This window comes from Tachyglossus aculeatus, chromosome 1 (assembly GCF_015852505.1).
Source record: "Tachyglossus aculeatus isolate mTacAcu1 chromosome 1, mTacAcu1.pri, whole genome shotgun sequence".
Taxonomy (NCBI): Eukaryota; Metazoa; Chordata; class Mammalia; order Monotremata; family Tachyglossidae; genus Tachyglossus; species Tachyglossus aculeatus.
This window is the reverse complement of record NC_052066.1, coordinates 111,085,812-111,103,226: the sequence shown is the minus strand read 5'-3', so window position 1 is coordinate 111,103,226 and position 17,415 is coordinate 111,085,812. Positions and strand designations below refer to the sequence as shown.

At 43.7% G+C, this 17,415-nt stretch overlaps 1 protein-coding gene across 7 annotated transcripts in view; it reads right to left on the bottom strand.

Annotated features, from left to right (window-relative positions):
• Nucleotides 1-2,772: 2,772 nt before the first annotated feature.
• LOC119932085 (cytosolic 5'-nucleotidase 1A-like) overlaps nt 2,773-17,415 on the bottom strand; it is a 45,616-nt gene continuing 30,973 nt past the window's right edge. For all 7 annotated transcript variants that reach the window (XM_038750915.1, XM_038750936.1, XM_038750957.1 and 4 more), the window contains 3 exons: nt 13,642-13,764; nt 9,359-9,543; nt 2,773-3,357 (listed from right to left, as the gene is read on the bottom strand). In XM_038750915.1, the coding sequence (XP_038606843.1) occupies nt 3,001-3,357; nt 9,359-9,543; nt 13,642-13,764 (665 nt within the window). In that variant the 3' untranslated portion in view covers nt 2,773-3,000. The remainder of the gene's footprint in view (nt 3,358-9,358; nt 9,544-13,641; nt 13,765-17,415) is intronic.

Below are 17,415 nucleotides of genomic sequence, written 5' to 3'. Positions count from 1 at the left end.
GGGTTCAGATGCCGGCTCTGCCAGTGGTCAGCTGTGTGACTTTGGGCAAGTCACTTAACTTCTCTGTGCCTCAGTTACCTCATCTGTAAAATGGGGATTAAGACTGTGAGCCCCCCCGTGGGACAACCTGATCACCTGGTGATCCCCAGTGCTTAGAACAGTGCTTTGCCCATAGTAAGCGCTTAATAAATGCCATTATTATGATTATTATTAAGTAACTTGCCCAAGGTCACACAGCAGACAAGTGGAGAGCTGGGATTAATATAATAATTTATGCACTTACTATGTGCCAAGCACTGTACCAACTGCTGGGGTAGATACAAGCAAATCAAGTTGGACACGGTCCCTTGTTCCGCATGGAGCTCACAGTCTTAACCCCCATTTTACAGATGTGGTAACTGAGACAAAGAGAAGTTAAGTGACTTGCCCAAGGTCACACAGCAGACAAGTGGTGGTGCGGGGATTAGAACCCAGTTCCTCTGACTCCCAAACCCGTGCTCTTTCCACTAGGCCATGCTTCTGACTGGCAGGCCTGTGCCCTAGCCACTAGGTCATGCTTTTTTTGTATCTTTTTTTCCTCAGTCTCTTTTGGCTTCCTCTTCCCCACCACCCTCTGGAACAGCCTCTTAATCCCCACCTCATGCCAGTTTGGAAAAGCAGAAGTAGAACAAAGTTACTAGAGTGCCTAATGGTGAGAGAATCTGATTTTGCAGGGATCAAGACTAGAAAAGTCTGACACCCAAAAGAAGCTGCAGCTATCAGAACATAGGGGCAAAATTAGGGTCTCATTGGACCTGACAAAGGAAGAAATTACAGCCCTCTGGGACATTTGCCGTGACAGGTGACTGTAGAAATGACAGAGACTTTAATCCCTTTTTTCCTGTTTATGACGCTCCCTTTGAGAACTATGAAAGTGAAAGACACAGTCACTGACCTCAAAGAGTCTCTGATCTCATGTCCCATAGAAATGAGCAGTGTTGCCTAGTGGGAAGAGCCAGGACCTGGAAATCAGAGGACTTGGGCTTTAATCCCAGCTCTGCCACTTGTGAATTGTGTGACCTTGGACAACTCACTTAACCTCTCTGTGCCACACTTATCAAATGAGTATTAAATCCTCTTCCCTTCCATTTATATATTTCAACATATTTATAACTCTATTTTATTTGTACATACTTACTATTCTATTTTATTAATGATGTATATATAGCTATAATTCTATTTATTCTGACAGTATTGTCACCTGTCTATTCGTTTTGTTTTGTTGTCTGTCTCCCCCTTCTAGACTGTGAACCCGTTGTTGGACAGGGACCGTCTCTATATGTTGCCGACTTGTATTCATTCAATCATTCATTCAATCGTATTTACTGAGCACTTACTGTGTGCAGCAAGTGCTTAGTACAATGCTCTGCACACAGTAAGCGCTCAATAAATACGATTGAATGATTGAATGAATTTAGACTGTGAGCCCTTTGTGGGATGGGGACTGTGTCTGACCTGATTATTTTGCATCAGCCCCAGGGTTTAGAACAGTAGTTGACCCAATGCTTAACAAGTGCCATAAAATAAAGGTTGAAAAGCCCAATTTGAATAGGGGAGGAAATTATTTATAGAGAATCCATAACAACTGCATTTAATTGAGCAGGGCCTGATCACATGTACTGTGGTACTTGAGTAGTAATATTAAGCACGTATCGTGTGCAGCACAATGTTCTAAATGCTGGGAAAGAAATCACAGGTGGGATTAGGCAGGGTCCCCGCACTCTAAGGGGTTCACAAACCAAGAGATGTCTTAAAAATTGAGGACTTTCTTGAGGACCCCAACTAAATGGGAATCTTAATTCCCCCCGCCCCAAATGTGTGTCAGTTACATATATACCTTTGTAGCTATGATTTCAGTAGGGCGGGATAGTCTGCGAGGGATGGTCATGTTCTTGTACATATCTCTACACAGACATCCCTCCTGTCTCAAGTTGATTCCTGAAATGTCTACCACATTTTCGGCACAATAAACGGGTTGGGTATTTTCGAATGAGTTACTCCCATGAGCGTAAGTGCTTGTAAAAGTACTGGATTGAAGGCCTTGGAGTTTTAAGCCCTCTGTTTATCCATAGAAGAGATGCAGCCTGGGGCATGTTCAACCCAACCAACTTCCCCCATGGTCCATCTGTGTTAGGTTTTATCCCTGGTCAGGAGGAAGTGTTTAAAAGAAAGAACGCAACTGTGATTTCTTAATGAATTCAGTCCTTGACTTCCTTGCTAAAACGGGGCTGCCTGAGTTCAACATGGTTGTAGTTTTCCACACAGACCATCATGGAATATGGACACAGACGGAAACTTGAGTCAACGAATGCTGAAATTCAAAAGTATCTCGGTATAAGAGGAAGATGGTGAGTAAAGGGGGGTGGGGGGGAGAGGGAGAGGGAGACGGAGCGGAGAGAGAGAGAGAGAGAGAGAGAGAGAGAATATGAGTGAATCATACTGGTAAATCCTAAAAACTCTTTTAATAGGGTAAGAAAAGACTTTGAAAAAATAACTATTTAAAAACACTATTTTAAAACCCCAGATCCACGAATAGCTCTTCTAGCTGCAATTACAACTTCAATGAAACAACCTAAAGGCAATTTTTCCAAAACATACAACAAAATATTTCCTCAGTGTAGCTATAGTAGCTACATAAAAAGATCCATCCAAACTTTAGGTGGCATGAGTTTGATTAGAAAAAGATATTTGAATAAATATACAAACGTATCTAGCTAGAGAACAAATCCACACTTCATGTATTTAATCGCAGTATTGGCAGAAAAAAAATGAAATGTCACATTAAATGCACTTGAGGTTTAAAGGAATGACACCGTTCAAATGCCCATCGTTCGGTGGCGGCACAAGAACATCTTTCAAAATGAGTTTAGTTCCTGGGATCCGAGAGGGTTACGGTGAAGCCTAAAAAGTTAAAAGTAACTAGCCGCGTAGGGGCAATCGCTGGTTAATAAAGACATGGCCTTATTTTGTATCAGGACTTTCCTTAAGCTTCATCAGCTTCTGAGAAACTCCGTAGGGCACGTGTGCGGCAATGGTACCCAGTTTTTGTGCCCCTTCAATGTGGAACATCTGGTCATCGAAGAAGATGTGAGGCCGTATTTTCACCAAGATGGGTCCTTTGGGAGCACCTGCGAGGAAGAGGGCCTCATCGATCTCCAATCCCCAACTGCGTAATGTTTTTAGCACCCTGGCTCCAGAGCTGGCAGCGCTCCTGGCTGTAACGAGGTAAGTCCTGATGGGGCACAGGAGCCGCTCGTCTTTGGCATAGAACTTCTTCTGGAGCCTCCCTAAATCTTCCAGAAAACCTTTCAGGGGACCCTGCAAATTGAACAGACACATTATGCACATGGTAGGTCCGCGTCTTTCCGAGAAGCAACATGATGTAGTGAGAAGCAGCATGACAAAGTGGATAGAGCACACGCTTGGAGTGTATCAGCCTTACTGTATCAGACTGTATCAGCCTTCTCTCTGATCTCCCATCCTCATGTCTCTCCCCACTTCAATCCATACTTCATGCTGCTGCCCGGATTGTCTTTGTCCAGAAACACTCTGGGCATGTTACTCCCCTCCTCAAAAATCTCCAGTGGCTACCAATCAATCTGTACATCAGGCAGAAACTCCTCACCCTCGGCTTCAAGGCTGTCCATCACCTCGCCCCCTCCTACCTCACCTCCCTTCTCTCCTTCTCCAGCCCAGCCCACAACCTCCTCTCCTCTGCCGCTAATCTCCTCACTGTACCTCGTTCTCACCTGTCCCGCCATCGACCCCCGGCCCACGTCATCCCCCTGGCCTTGAATGCCCTCCCTCCCCCAATCTGCCAAGCTAGCTCTCTTCCTCCCTTCAAGGCCCTACTGAAAGCTCACCTTCTCCAGGAGGCCTTCCCAGACTGAGCCCCTTCCTTCCTCTCCCCCTCGTCCCCCTCTCCATCCCCCTCATCTTACCTCCTTCCCTTCCCCACAGCACCTGTATATATGTATATATGTTTGTACATATTTATTACTCTATTTATTTATTTTACTTGTACATATCTATTCTATTTATTTTATTTTGTTTGTTTGTTTGGTGCTGTGAGCCCACTGTTGGGTAGGGACTGTCTCTATATGTTGCCAACTTGTAGTTCCCAAGCGCTTAGTACAGTGTTCTGCACACAGTAAGCGCTCAATAAATACGATTGATTGATTGATTGATTGATTGGACTCAGAAGGTCATGGTTTCTAATCCTGGCTCCACCACTTGTCTGCTCTGTGACCTTGGGCAAATCACTTCACTTCTCTGGGCCGCAGTTCCCTCATCAGTAAAATGAGGATTGAGACTGTGAGCCCCATAGGGGACAGGGACCTTGTCCAATCCAATTTGCTCGTATCTACCCCAGCGTTTAGTACAGTGCTTGGTAAGTAGTAAGCACTAAACAAATACCACAGTTATTATTACTATTATTATTGTTTCTGTCATCTTGGATCTTGAGGTCTAATCTTACCTTTCTCGTGGACTGGGTAAAATTAATGGGATTGTTATAAAGCAACCTGATATGTCTGTCACTACGTTCAGTCCCTCATAGCTACAATTTTTAAAAATATATGTTTCTTTGCTAAAATTCACTTCTGCCACCCTAATTCTGCACTTTAGGAAATATTGTAAAAGTAAAACCTACGAAAGCTACAGGGATTACCTGCTGGCAAGTTTAGGGAAGCAGTGTGAGCTAGTGGAAAGAGCACAGACCTGGAAGTAATTCCATGTAATTCCCGGCACTGACACGTACCTGCTGTATGACCTTGGGCAAGTCACTGAATTTCTCTGTGCCTCAGATCCCTCATCTCCAAAATGGGGATTCAATACCTGCTCTTCCTCCTTTTGGATTGTGAGCCCCACGTGGGATTTGATTATCTTGTAGCTTCCCCAGTTCTTAGTACAGTGCTTGGCACATAGTAAGCACTTAATGAATGCTATTAGTATTATTGTCATTAGTGTTATTATTTTTATTATTATTATTATTGTTAGCAAGGTTATTCCCGGAGTGGACACTGCGGAGAGTGGTACAGAAGGAACTCCATCTCAGGGGTGAGGGAAATTTCTATACAGAGTAGAAGGAAAGACTGCTCTGCACTGCTGTAACCGTGAACAGGAGAAGCAGTGTGGCTTAGTGGATAGAGCACAGGCCTGGGCGTCAAAAGGACCTGGGTTCTAATCCTGCCTCCACCACTTGTCTGCTGTGTGACCTTAGGAAACTCACTTAACTTCTCTGGGCCTCAGTTATCTCAACTGTAAACTGGGGACGAAGAATGTGAGCCCCATATGGGACAGGGACTGTGTCCAACCTGATTAACTTCTGTCTACCCTGATTAACTCGTATCCAGAGCTTAGAATAGTGCTTGGCACATAATAGGCATTTAACAAGTATCATTATCATTATTATCATTATTATTATGAATGAAGTGTTTTGTTCTTCTGTGCTACAGTCTGCACAGAGTGAAAATCCCAGAATCCATCCCCATCCAGTTTGCTCCGGCCCTTATGTGTCAGGTTCTGCCCCCAGACTTTAAATGGAGGGAAGTGATCCAGGCCTGAGATTGGTCTCACTTTTGAGTGGTGTCACCACACACACCCAGGATTTCCAGGCATTCATGATTGTCCCCATGGGCTAGAGGATCTGACTGTACCAGCAGTCCAATGCAAAAAGTCTTCAGTTCCTAAGAATCAAGACCATTGTTTTGGACTGTGCCTTGATTTCCCCGTTTAAGAATGATTGCAGTCTCCCCTGATTGGGATAATGTTTGAGGATAATGAATGCATGTGAGATCCCTATATTAATGAAACAGAAGGAACGATTTTTTTCAGACTTTCATTTTACTGATATTTGATCAGTTGTGCCAGCTACTATACTGTTAAAAATTAATGCCCCTTACCCTGTACATACTGAGAGCAGAACTGCTCTGAACTGTCTCCTTTCCCCTCTAAAAAGAGATGGGGAAGGCGCGTGCAATCTAATCTAATCTGTTAGTCGCCCCACCCCCAACCCCACAGCACTTGTGTACATATTTTTAAATTATATATAGTAAACTATTTATTCATTATAATGTCCACCTCCCACTCTTGACTGTAAGCTCATTGTGGGCAGGGAACGTATCTGTTAATTCATTCATTCATTCAATCGTATTCATAATAATAATAATAATGGCATTTATTAAGCGCTTACTATGTATGTGCAAAACACTGTTCTAAGCGCTGTAATAATGATGACATTTATTAAGCACTTACTATGTGCAAAGCACTGTTCTAAGCGCTGGGGAGGCTACAGAGTGATCAGGTTGTCCCACGGAGGGCTCACAGTCAATCCCCATTTTACAGATGAGGTAACTGAGGCCCAGAGAAGTGAAGTGACTTGCCCAAAGTCACACAGCTGACAAGTGGTGGAGCCGGTATTTGAACCCATGACCTCTGACTCCGCAGCCTATGCTCTTTCCACTGAGCCACGCTGCTTCTCTTATTGAGCGCTTACTGTGTGCAGAGCACTGTACTAAGCACTTGGGAAGTACAAGTTGGCAACATATAGAGACGGTCCCTACCCAACAAGGGCTCACAGTCTAGAAGGGGGAGACAGACAACAAAACAAAACATGTGGACAGGTGTCAAGTCATCAGAACGAATAGAATTAAAGCTAGATGCACATCATTAACAAAATAAATCGAATAGTAAATATGTACAAGTAAAATAAATGGAGTAATAAATCTGTACAAACATATATACAGGTGCTGTGGAGAGGGGAAGGAGGTAGGGTGGGGGGATGGGGAGGAGGAGTTCTGTTGTATTGTGCTCTCTCGAGTGTGTGGTACAGTGTTCTGCACATAGCAAGTGCTCAGTAAATACAACTGATTGATTGGTTGAGATTGATTGATGAAACTCAAACTCAGCCATAGACACTAGCTCAGACATGGATCTAGGCCCACATATACAACTAACAAGCGTCCTGCCTCTCATGCTAAAAATAAAAACGATTTCCCCGAAGTAAATTTTTCTATCTTTCCTCTGAAGTGGATGGATTTAAAAAAATAGCTTTTCCTTTGATTCCAGGAACTCTAGTTCCAGGTTCGCATGTCCTGGAGTATTGGAGATGGGGACAATTAGATTCTATTCAGTTGTACTTATCAGCGCTTAGAACAGTGCATGGCACTTAGTAAGTACTTAACAAGTACCATCATTACTATTATTACTATTATTATTGAGCACTTACTGTTTGCAAAGCACTTGTACTAAACAGTTGGAGAGTACAATATAACAACAAACAGACACATTCCTCCTCACAAGCAGCTCACAGTCTAAATTGGGAGAGTAGGCCATGGGGCTAGCCAGCAAAGCAAGTAAGTGTGAACAACCATCAAGTCAGGAGAGTCCCCTTTGGTATTAGAAACTCCACTCTGTTGAAAATGCAATTAAATTTCATTGAAGGTTGGAGGTGGGGTATCTTTACCTTTTGTACATGGGAGTTTTGGTGGGTGGAATTTTCACTGTATTGTGGCCTTATATGATCTGGCTAATAAGAATACTCCAGTGTCTAAAATAGTAATAATAATAATAAAATAATGATGGCATTTATTAAGTGCTTACTATATGCAAAGCACTGCTGTAGGTGCTGGGGAGGTTATGAGGTGATCAGGTTGTCCCATGCGGTGTCATAGTCTTAATCCCATTTTTACAGAGGTAACTGAGGCACGGAGAAGTTAAGTGACTTGCCCAAAGTCACATAGCTGACAACTGGGGGAGCAGGGATTTGAACCCATAACCTCTTACTCCAAAGCCCGTGCCCTTTCCACTGAGCCACGCTGCTTCTCTAAATAATAATAATAATAATGATAGTAATTATAACTATGATACTTGTTAAGCACTTAGGTGCCAAACACTGTTCTAAGTGCTGGAGTAATAATGATAAAAATAGCATTTATTAAGTGTTTACTATGTGCAAAGCACTGTTCTAAGCGCTGGGGAGGTTACGAGGTGATCAGGTTGTTCCACGGGGGGTTCACAGTCTTAATCCCCATTTTACAGATGAGGTAACTGAGGCACAGAGAAGTTAAGTAACTTGCCCAAAGTCACACAGCTGACAGTTAGTGGAGCCAGGATTTGAACCCATGACTTCTGACTCCAAAGCCTGTGCTCTTTCCATTGAGCCATGCTGCTTCTCAATTGGGTTTGACACAGTCCCTGCCCCACATGGGACCCATAGTCTTAAACCCCATTTTACAGATGAGGTAAATGAAGCCCAGAGAAGTTGTGACAGCCAACAATTTGTTTTGTTGTCTGTCTCTCCCTTCTAGACTGTGAGCTCATTGTTGGGTAGGGACATGCTCTATTTGTTGCCGATCTGTACTTCCCAAGTGCTTTGTACTGTGCTCTGCACACAGTAAGCGCTCAATAAATACGATTGAATGAATGAAGTGGCAGAGTCAGGATTAGAACCCAGGCCTGTGCTCTATCCACTAAGCCACGCTTCCTTCCCAATAATATTTGCAAGACATAGAACGCCATTACTGAAGGGGAAGCATCACCCAGTTAGTAGTTTAAGGTTTATAATAAATAGCACTGGTTCTTTAGGCTTAGTTTGAGCGGGTGGCTAGAGCGGAGGTTTACCATCAAGCATGATAGAGCAAACACCTAGAGGGTCTATTTGCTGATGAGTTCAAACATGGATTTCCCTGCAGATTCCCATTTTAAGCCATTGTGCCCATTTCATACATATTTGAAGGTACAGGCATTTCTCATTTGAATCACTAGATAATGAATATGCCTCCCTCTGCCTCACCTCCACGCTTGCTATCAAGTGGTGGTTCGAAGTTGTAAATGTAGCATTCTAATTATATTTCAACTGCAGCAGATGGTGGAATAATACCATAATACCAATTACCATAATCATTGTGGTATTTATGCGGTTACTTTTTGCCAAGCATGGCACTGAGGCCTTGGTTAGATTCAAGATAATCCAGTCAGGCCCAGTCCTTGTCCACATGGGGCTCACAGCCTAAGAGCGTGGGAGAACAGGTAATGGTAACATCACTTTCCTTCATATTTCAAGCTGGAACCTTCTTTTCTGAGGTGTCTTTACTAAATGCTTGCCTAACAGAACGACTAACAAAATTAGCTCTCTGTTCTGTGTTGTCAGTTCCTGACACATTTATCTTTCCAATTAAGAGTGGGGACTGGTTTTCCTTCGATTGTACTCTCCCAGTCACCCAGTACAGCACGCTACATGTGGGAGGTCCATATCGAATATTTTAATACGTGAATGAAGAAAGCTAGATTTTATTTGGGAATGCTAAATACCAAGTACCTGAGCGAGTGGCTTGTTCTCAAACAATTTTTCATGTTGGAAAAATCTTTCTAGTCCATGCTGTTTTGCAATCTGCTCAGACTCATCTGAAAACAGGACTGCATCCCCATCAAACGCCACCCTGAGCTGGTCATCACAATATGGAATATCCTTATTCCCTGTAAACATGGTAGCAGAAGCAATTCCTAGGAAAACAAACAAGTAAACTCACACAGTAAGCACTCAATAAATACAAATAAATGAATACACAAACACTCACCATCCCAGTGAGGCCTCTTCTCCAAAAATAACAATTATAAAAATTGTGGTACTTGTTCAGTAGTTACCATGTGCCTAGAACTGTACTAAGTGCTGGGATAGATACAAGATAATTAGGTTGAACACAGTCCCTGTCCCATATGGGGCTCACACTCTGAGGGAGAACAGGCACTCTTCACACAATAAGCACTCAATAAATATGATTGATTGATTGATATTTCATCCTCATTTTAGAGATGAGGGAACTGAGTCACAGATAACTTAAGTGACTTGCCCAAGGTAACCCAGCAGGGAAATGGCAGACAGTGGATTAGAACCCAGGTTATTTAATTCCAAGGCCCAGGTTCTTTTGGTCACCCCACCCTGTCCTGTCCCCAGCCCTGTCCATGCCTCCCCTCCCACCATCTTCCCATGGAGATGAAGCTCCTCTCAGTTGGTGAGCCTTGTCCTTTTCTTTTATCTACTGCAAGATCCCACAAATATACAAATTGTCAATTCTGTGGTGTTAACAGTGCCAATGTATGGATCAGAAAGCTGGACAGTGAAAGAACAGGATAGAAAGAGCATCAATTATTTTGAAATGTGGTATTGGAGAATACCATGGACTGCCCAGAAAACAAATAAATGGATTTTGGAGAAAATTAAACCAAAGCGGTCTTTGGAAGGCTAAAAAACTAGACTTAGATTAACATATATTGGACATATAATCAGGAGGACTAATTCTCTGAAGACACTAATGCTTGAAAAAGTCCAGGGAAAATGTGGAAGAGGCAGACCAGCAGCTAGATGGATAGAAACCACAACAGTGATAATGGAAGCATCATTAGCAAGGCTGCGGAATATGGCAGAAGATAGGACATTCTGGATAAAATGTATTTGCAGAGTCGCTACGAATCGGAAACAACTCGACAGCACTTGATAATAATAATAATAAGATCCTTGAAAGCAGGGATCGTATCTACCAAAACCATTGTATTGTACTCTCCCAAACTCTTACTACAGTGGTCAGTGTGGCTTGATTGACTAAAGAGAAGAGTCATATAGATTAAATGAAGAATGCATGTCCAGACCAATTTTGTACCCCAGACCATGGGCTAATTCCCATATCAATCGATGCTATTTGTGTGACCCTGGATCTCTCAGTCTGTCTGAATTTCATAGAATCATAGACTAATAGAGCTGGAAGATATGTCCTACTATTCGTTTCCAAATTTGAGTGAGTTTTCTGCACCTTCCACCTCTACTTTCTCTCCTCCAATTCTCTCTTTGACCCACTCCAATCTGGCTTCTGTCCCTTTTGCTCCACAGAAACTGCCCTCTCAAAGGGCACAAATGAACTCCCTCTTGCCAAATCTGACAGCCTCTACTCCATCCTAATTCTCTTTAACCTCTCCTCTCCCTTCAGCACTGTTGACCACCCTCTTCTCCTGGAAACACGACCTAACCCTGGTTCTCCTCCTATGTCTCTGGCAGCTCCTTCATCCTCATCAACATCATTATCATCGTCATCATCACTATCATCAATCAATGATATTTATTGACCAATTACTGTATGCAGAGCACTGTACTAAGCACTTCAGAGAGTACAGTACAAAAGAGTTTGTAGACATGTTCACTGCCCACTAGGAGCTCCTTGTCAGTCTCTTTCATGGGTTCCTACTTGGCTTCACAGCTTCTAATTGGGAGGGGAGGTCCCTCAAGACTCAGTTCTGAGGCCCCTTCTATTCTCTATACCCACTATCTACACCCCCTCCCTTGAAGAACCTGTGGCTTCAACTACCATCTCTATGCAGGTGATTTCCCAGATCTGCATCTCCAGCCCCAACCTCTCACCTTCTCTGCAGTCTTGCATTTCCTCCTGCTTTTAGGACACTTCTACTTGGATGTTCCACCAACACCTCAAATTTAATATGTCCAAAATGGAACTCCTCATCTTCTCAACAAAACTCTCTCCTCCCTAAAACCTTCCCATCACCGTAATAATAAACAATCATAATGATGATACTTGAAGCGTGGCTCAGTGAAAAGAGCATGGGCTTGGGAATCAGAAGTCATGGGTTCTAATCCCGGCTATGCCACCTGTCAGCTGTATGAATTTGGGCAAGACACTTACCTTCTCTGTGCCTCAGTTACCTCATCTGTAAAATGGGGATTGACTGTGAGCCCCACGTGGGACAATCTGATCACCTTGTATCCCCCCAGCGCTTAGAACAGTTCTTCACACATAGTAAGCACTTAACAAATACCACCATTATTATTATTATTATTGTTATTATTAAGAACTCTTTGTTGGGGGTATCTACACTGTCCCTGTCCCATAAGAGACTCACATTCTAAGTAGTTGGGAGAACAATTATTGGATCCCCATTTTACAGATGAGGACACTAAAGCAGAGATAAGTGACTTGCCCAAGGTCACAAAGCAGGCAAGTGGAAGAACTGGGATTAGAACCCAGGTTCTCTGATTTCCACTAAGCCACCACCATCCTCCCCGCCTCACAAGCCTGTAACCTTGGCATTATCCTCAACTCATCTCTCTCATTTAACCCATACCCACCAAACCCTGTCATTTCTACCATCACAATATCTGTAGCATCCACCTCTCCCTGTCCATCTAAATTCTTGTCATATCCCACCAGGACTATGGATCAGCCTCCAGGCTAATCTCCCTGCCTCCTATCTCTCCCCACTCCCATCCATATTTCACTCTGCTGCCTGAATTATTTGCCTAAAAAATTATTCTATGCATGTCTCCCCACTTTCAAAAGCCCCCAGGAATTCCCCATCCATCTCCACTTCAAACAGATATTCTTACTATAATAATAATAATAATAATAATTTTGGTATTTGTTAAGCGCTTACTATGTGCCGAGCACCGTTCCAAGCCCTGGTGGAGATACAAGGTAATCAGGTTGTCCCACATGGGGCTCACAGTCTTAATCCCCATTTTCCAGATGAGGTAACTGAGGCATAGAGAAGTGAAGTGACTTGCCCAAAGTCACACAGCTGACAAGCGGTGGAGCTGGGATTAGAACCCATGACCTCTGACTCCCAAGCCAGGGCTCTTTCCACTGAGTCACGCTGCTTCTCTAATAGAATTTAATTTAATAGAATTAAGATATTCAATCAGCTCTCGTCTTTGTAGTTTAACCTTGCACTTCTCCAACTAGAACCCAGCCCATACACTTAGCTCCTCGAACATCAACCTACTTACTATATCTCGATCTTGTTTCTCTTGCCGGCAACACTTTGCCCATGGCCTCCCTGTTTCCTGGGACTCCCTCTCCTCTTCACAGCTGACAGACCACCACTCTAGCTATCTTCAAAGTTCAACTCAAATAATATGTCCTCCAAGATGCCTTTCCCTATTCTTCTCCCCGCCTTATTCACCTTCCTTTCTGTGTTGCCAATGCACGTTGGTCTGTCTAAGCACTTTGACACTCTCACTGTTCTCCCCAACACAGCACTCAAGTATAGACCCTTATACTTTGCCCATTCCCCATCTGTAATTTATTATTTTGTCTGTCTTCCATAGTAGGTTGTAAGCTCCTTGAGAGCAGGGTTAATATCTACTAACTCTAGGGTTCTCTCCCAAGTGTTCTGCACACAGTGAGTGCTCAAGAAATACAATTGATTGTTTGAATGATAGGTTGCGGCGAAGGAAGGAGACCTGCATGGCTCAGTGGAAAGAGCATGGGCTTGGAAGTCAGAGGTCATGGGTTCTAATCCTGGCCCCACCACTTGTCAGCTGTGTGACTTTGGGCAAGTCACTTAACTTCTCTGGGCCTCAGTTACCTCATCTGTAAAATGGGGATTAAGACTATGAGCCCCACGTGGGACAACCTGATAACCTTGAATCTACCCCAGTGCTTAGAACAGTGCTTGGCACATAGTAAGCGCTTAACAAATACCAACATTATTATTATTATTATTATGTTGAGGTACTGTCGTTTCTGAAAAATCTAATTTTCCAACATCATTAATGGATATTTTCTAATGAATTTAACTAGAACACTGTACCCTTACCTTCTTCTATGGCTTCTTGTACCTTTTCAGAATCTGCAGAAAGGTATAAATTGGTAAGATATGCCTTGAGATAACCAATAGGGCTTTTCCCACCAGTCAAACAGAAACGTTCAATTAATAAACCTAGAAACAAAAGACAAAAGATTTTAGTGGAAGAGACAGGGGAAGTAAGATGGCCTAGTGGATAGAGCATGGGCCTAGGACCTGACTCCTATTCTCTGTACTTGGATTACTTCTCTGTGCCTCAGTTACCTCATCCATAAAATGGAGATTAAGACTATGAGCCCCATGTGGGACATAGGCTATGTCCAACCTGATTACCTTATATCTATCCCAGTGCTGACAACAGTGCCTGGTACCTAGTAAGCACTTAACAAATACCATTAAAAAAGCAACAAAAAAGAATATTTGTTACCAATCAATGTCTCTTCACAATGCACCTTGAAAACTTTATCCTGGTAGCACACATGCTCCTAGGAAAAAAATTTATCAAGTGACAACACCCACTCTTATACAGAGCTTGGACACTAAAAATCAGATTTCTTTATGCATTTGGCAGTGTGAGGATTAGGTTTCAATCTCCTTCACTGGAGATTGGGAGAGTGTCTCATCCACTAACTATGGGTATCCCTCAAGACTGTTTCATAAGGCTGCTGGGTAAAAAAAAATGATAAAATGTAGCACTCCTAGAGCCTATTAAGCATTAAAGGAAGTAGTTGAAAATATTTGGCTTTAAGAGAAGTATGAAATGCACTTCTACTCCCATTTTTTCTTGTAGAGAAAACTGCAGCATGGAGTAGTTTAGCTCTCTAAGAAGCAACACCAACATTTCAACTGCTCTTTTTAAATTATAATGGGCATAAATGCCACTGAAGTGTGTGACCCACACATCCATTATCTGACAGATTTATTAATTTAGTAATGTCAAACTTTGGTCTACTGAAAATGCAGTCACTATGAACTTTAGCTTGTACAGACTTTGCATTTTAATATGATGGCTCTGTCTTTGCACATCATTTCCAGAATCCTCCCCTTCCTCTCCATCCAAACTCCCACTATTCTGGTCCAGATGCTTATCATCTCCTAGCTTGACTTCTGCATTTGCCTCCTCTCGGGCTCCCTGCCTCCATTCTCTTCCCAATCCACTCCATACTTCATTCTGCTGAATAGAACACTCTTCTAAAACATCATTCTGCACATGTCTCCCCACTCCTCAAAAACCTCCGATGGCTGCCCATCACTCTCCACATCAAGTGGCAACTACTGATCATCGGCTTTAAGGCAGTCAGTCATCTCTCTCCTAATTCTCCACCTTCTTCTCCTACTACATTCGTTTGGACACTTTCTTCCCCTCAAGCCAACCTACTCACTGTGCCTTATTCTCGCTTCTCTGGCTGCCAACTTCTTGCGCATGCCCACCCTTCTGGCAATTGACATCTGACGTACCCCTGCTCTCCCCATCTACAAAGCCCTTCTGAAGTCACATCTCCTCTAGGAGGCTTTCCCTGTTTAATACTTCATCTTGCAACTCTGTATTCCCAGAACTGCTACTTCAGCCCTTCCTCATCATAAGTACTTGGGTTCTCACGCCTACGTCACCACACACTTAACCAATCAATCAATGGTATTTATTGAGTGTTTACTGTGTACAGAGGACAATACAAGTTGGTAGGCATGATCCCTGCCCATAAGGAGCTTTCAGACTAGAGGGGGTGGCTGATATTAAATTGCAGAGGGGTAAGTATAGAAGTTCTGTGGGGCTAGGGGAAAGATTAATATCAAAATGCTTATGGGGTACAGACCAAAGTGCATAGGTAATGCAGAAGGGAGGGCTCAGGGAAGTGAGGGCTTAGTCAGGGAAGGCCTCTTGGAGGAGATACGATTTTAGGAGGGCTTTGAAGTGCGAGAGCACAGTAGTCTGTCAGGTATGAAGGGGGAGAGAGTTTCTGGCCAGAGGAAGGATGTGTGCAAAGGATCAGTGATGGTGTAGAAGTGACCCAGGCACAGAGTGTAGGTTGATGTTAGAAGAGCAAATTGTGTGGGCTGGGTTTCAGAAAGAGATCAACCAAAGTAAGGAGGAGGAGAGCTGACTGAGTGCTTTAAGGCTGATGATAAGGAGTTTCTGTTTGATGTAGAGATGAATGGACAATGACTGGAGATTTTGGGGGAGTGGGCAGATGCATGCAGGATGATTTTGTAGAAAAATAATCTGGGCAATGGAAGTATGGACTGGAGTCGGGACAGACAGGAGGCAGAGAGGTCAGGGAAGAGGCTGATGCATCAGTCAAGGCGTAATGTGGTAAGTGCTTGGATCAGCATGGTAGAAGTTTGGGTGGAGAGGAAGGGTGGGATTCTAGAAATATTGTGAAGGTAGAACTGACACGATCTGGTGAGAGACTAAATATGCGGGTTGAATGAGAGAGATGAGTGGAGGATAATGCCAAGGTTACAGGGCTGTGAGACAGGGAGGATTGTGGAACTGTCTGTAGTTATGAGAAAGTCTGGGAAGGAAAGAGTTTGGGCAGGAAGATGAGGAGTTCTGTTTCGGTCAATTTAAGTTTGAGCTTATCCAAGCACTCATCCTGTCCCGCCTTGATTACTACATTAGCCTCCTGGCTGACCTCCCTACTTTCTGTCTTTCCCCATTCCAGTTCATACTTCACTCTGCCACCTGGATAATTTTTCTACAAAAAATGTTCAGAACATGTTTTCTCACTCCTCAAGAACCTCCAATCAATCAATCAATCGTATTTATTGAGCGCTTACTATGTGCAGAGCACTGTACTAAGCGCTTGGGAAGTACAAATTGGCATCACATAGAGACAGTCCCTCCCCAACAGTGGGCTCACAGTCTAAAAGGGGGAGACAGAGAACAGAACCAAACATACCAACAAAATAAAATAAGTAGGATAGAAATGTACAAGTAAAATAAATAAATAAATAAATAAATAGAGTAATAAATATGTACAACCATATATACATATATACAGGTGCTGTGGGGAAGGGAAGGAGGTAAGACGGGGGGATGGAGAGGGGGATGGGGGGAGAGGAAAGAAGGGGCTCAGTCTGGGAAGGCCTCCTGGAGGAGGTGAGCTCTCAGCAGGGCCTTGAAGGGAGGAAGAGAGCTAGCTTGGCGGATGGGCAGAGGGAGGGCATTCCAGGCCCGGGGGATGACGTGGGCCGGGGGTCGATGGCGGGACAGGCGAGAGCGAGGTACAGTGAGGAGATTAGTGGTGGAGGAGCGGAGGGTGCGGGCTGGGCAGTAGAAGGAGAGCAGGGAGGTGAGGTAGGAGGGGGCGAGGTGATGGAGAGCCTTGAAGCCCAGGGTGAGGAGTTTCTGCCTGATGCGCAGATTGATCGGTAGCCATTGGAGGTTTTTGAGGAGGGGAGTAATATGTCCAGAGCGTTTCTGGACAAAGATAATCCGGGCAGCAGCATGAAGTATGGATTGAAGTGGAGAGAGACACGAGGATGGGAGATCAGAGAGAAGGCTAGTGCAGTAGTCCAGACGGGATAGGATGAGAGCTTGAATTAGCAGGGTAGCAGTTTGGATGGAGAGGAAAGGGCGGATCTTGGCAATGTTGCGGAGCTGAGACCGGCAGGTTCTGGTGACGGCTTGGATGTGAGGGGTGAATGAGAGAGCGGAGTCGAGGATGACACCAAGGTTGCGGGCTTGTGAGACGGGAAGGATGGTAGTGCCTCCAGTAGTTGCACATCTACCTCTGCATCAAACATAAACTTCTCACTATTGGTTTTAAAGCACTCAATCTCCTT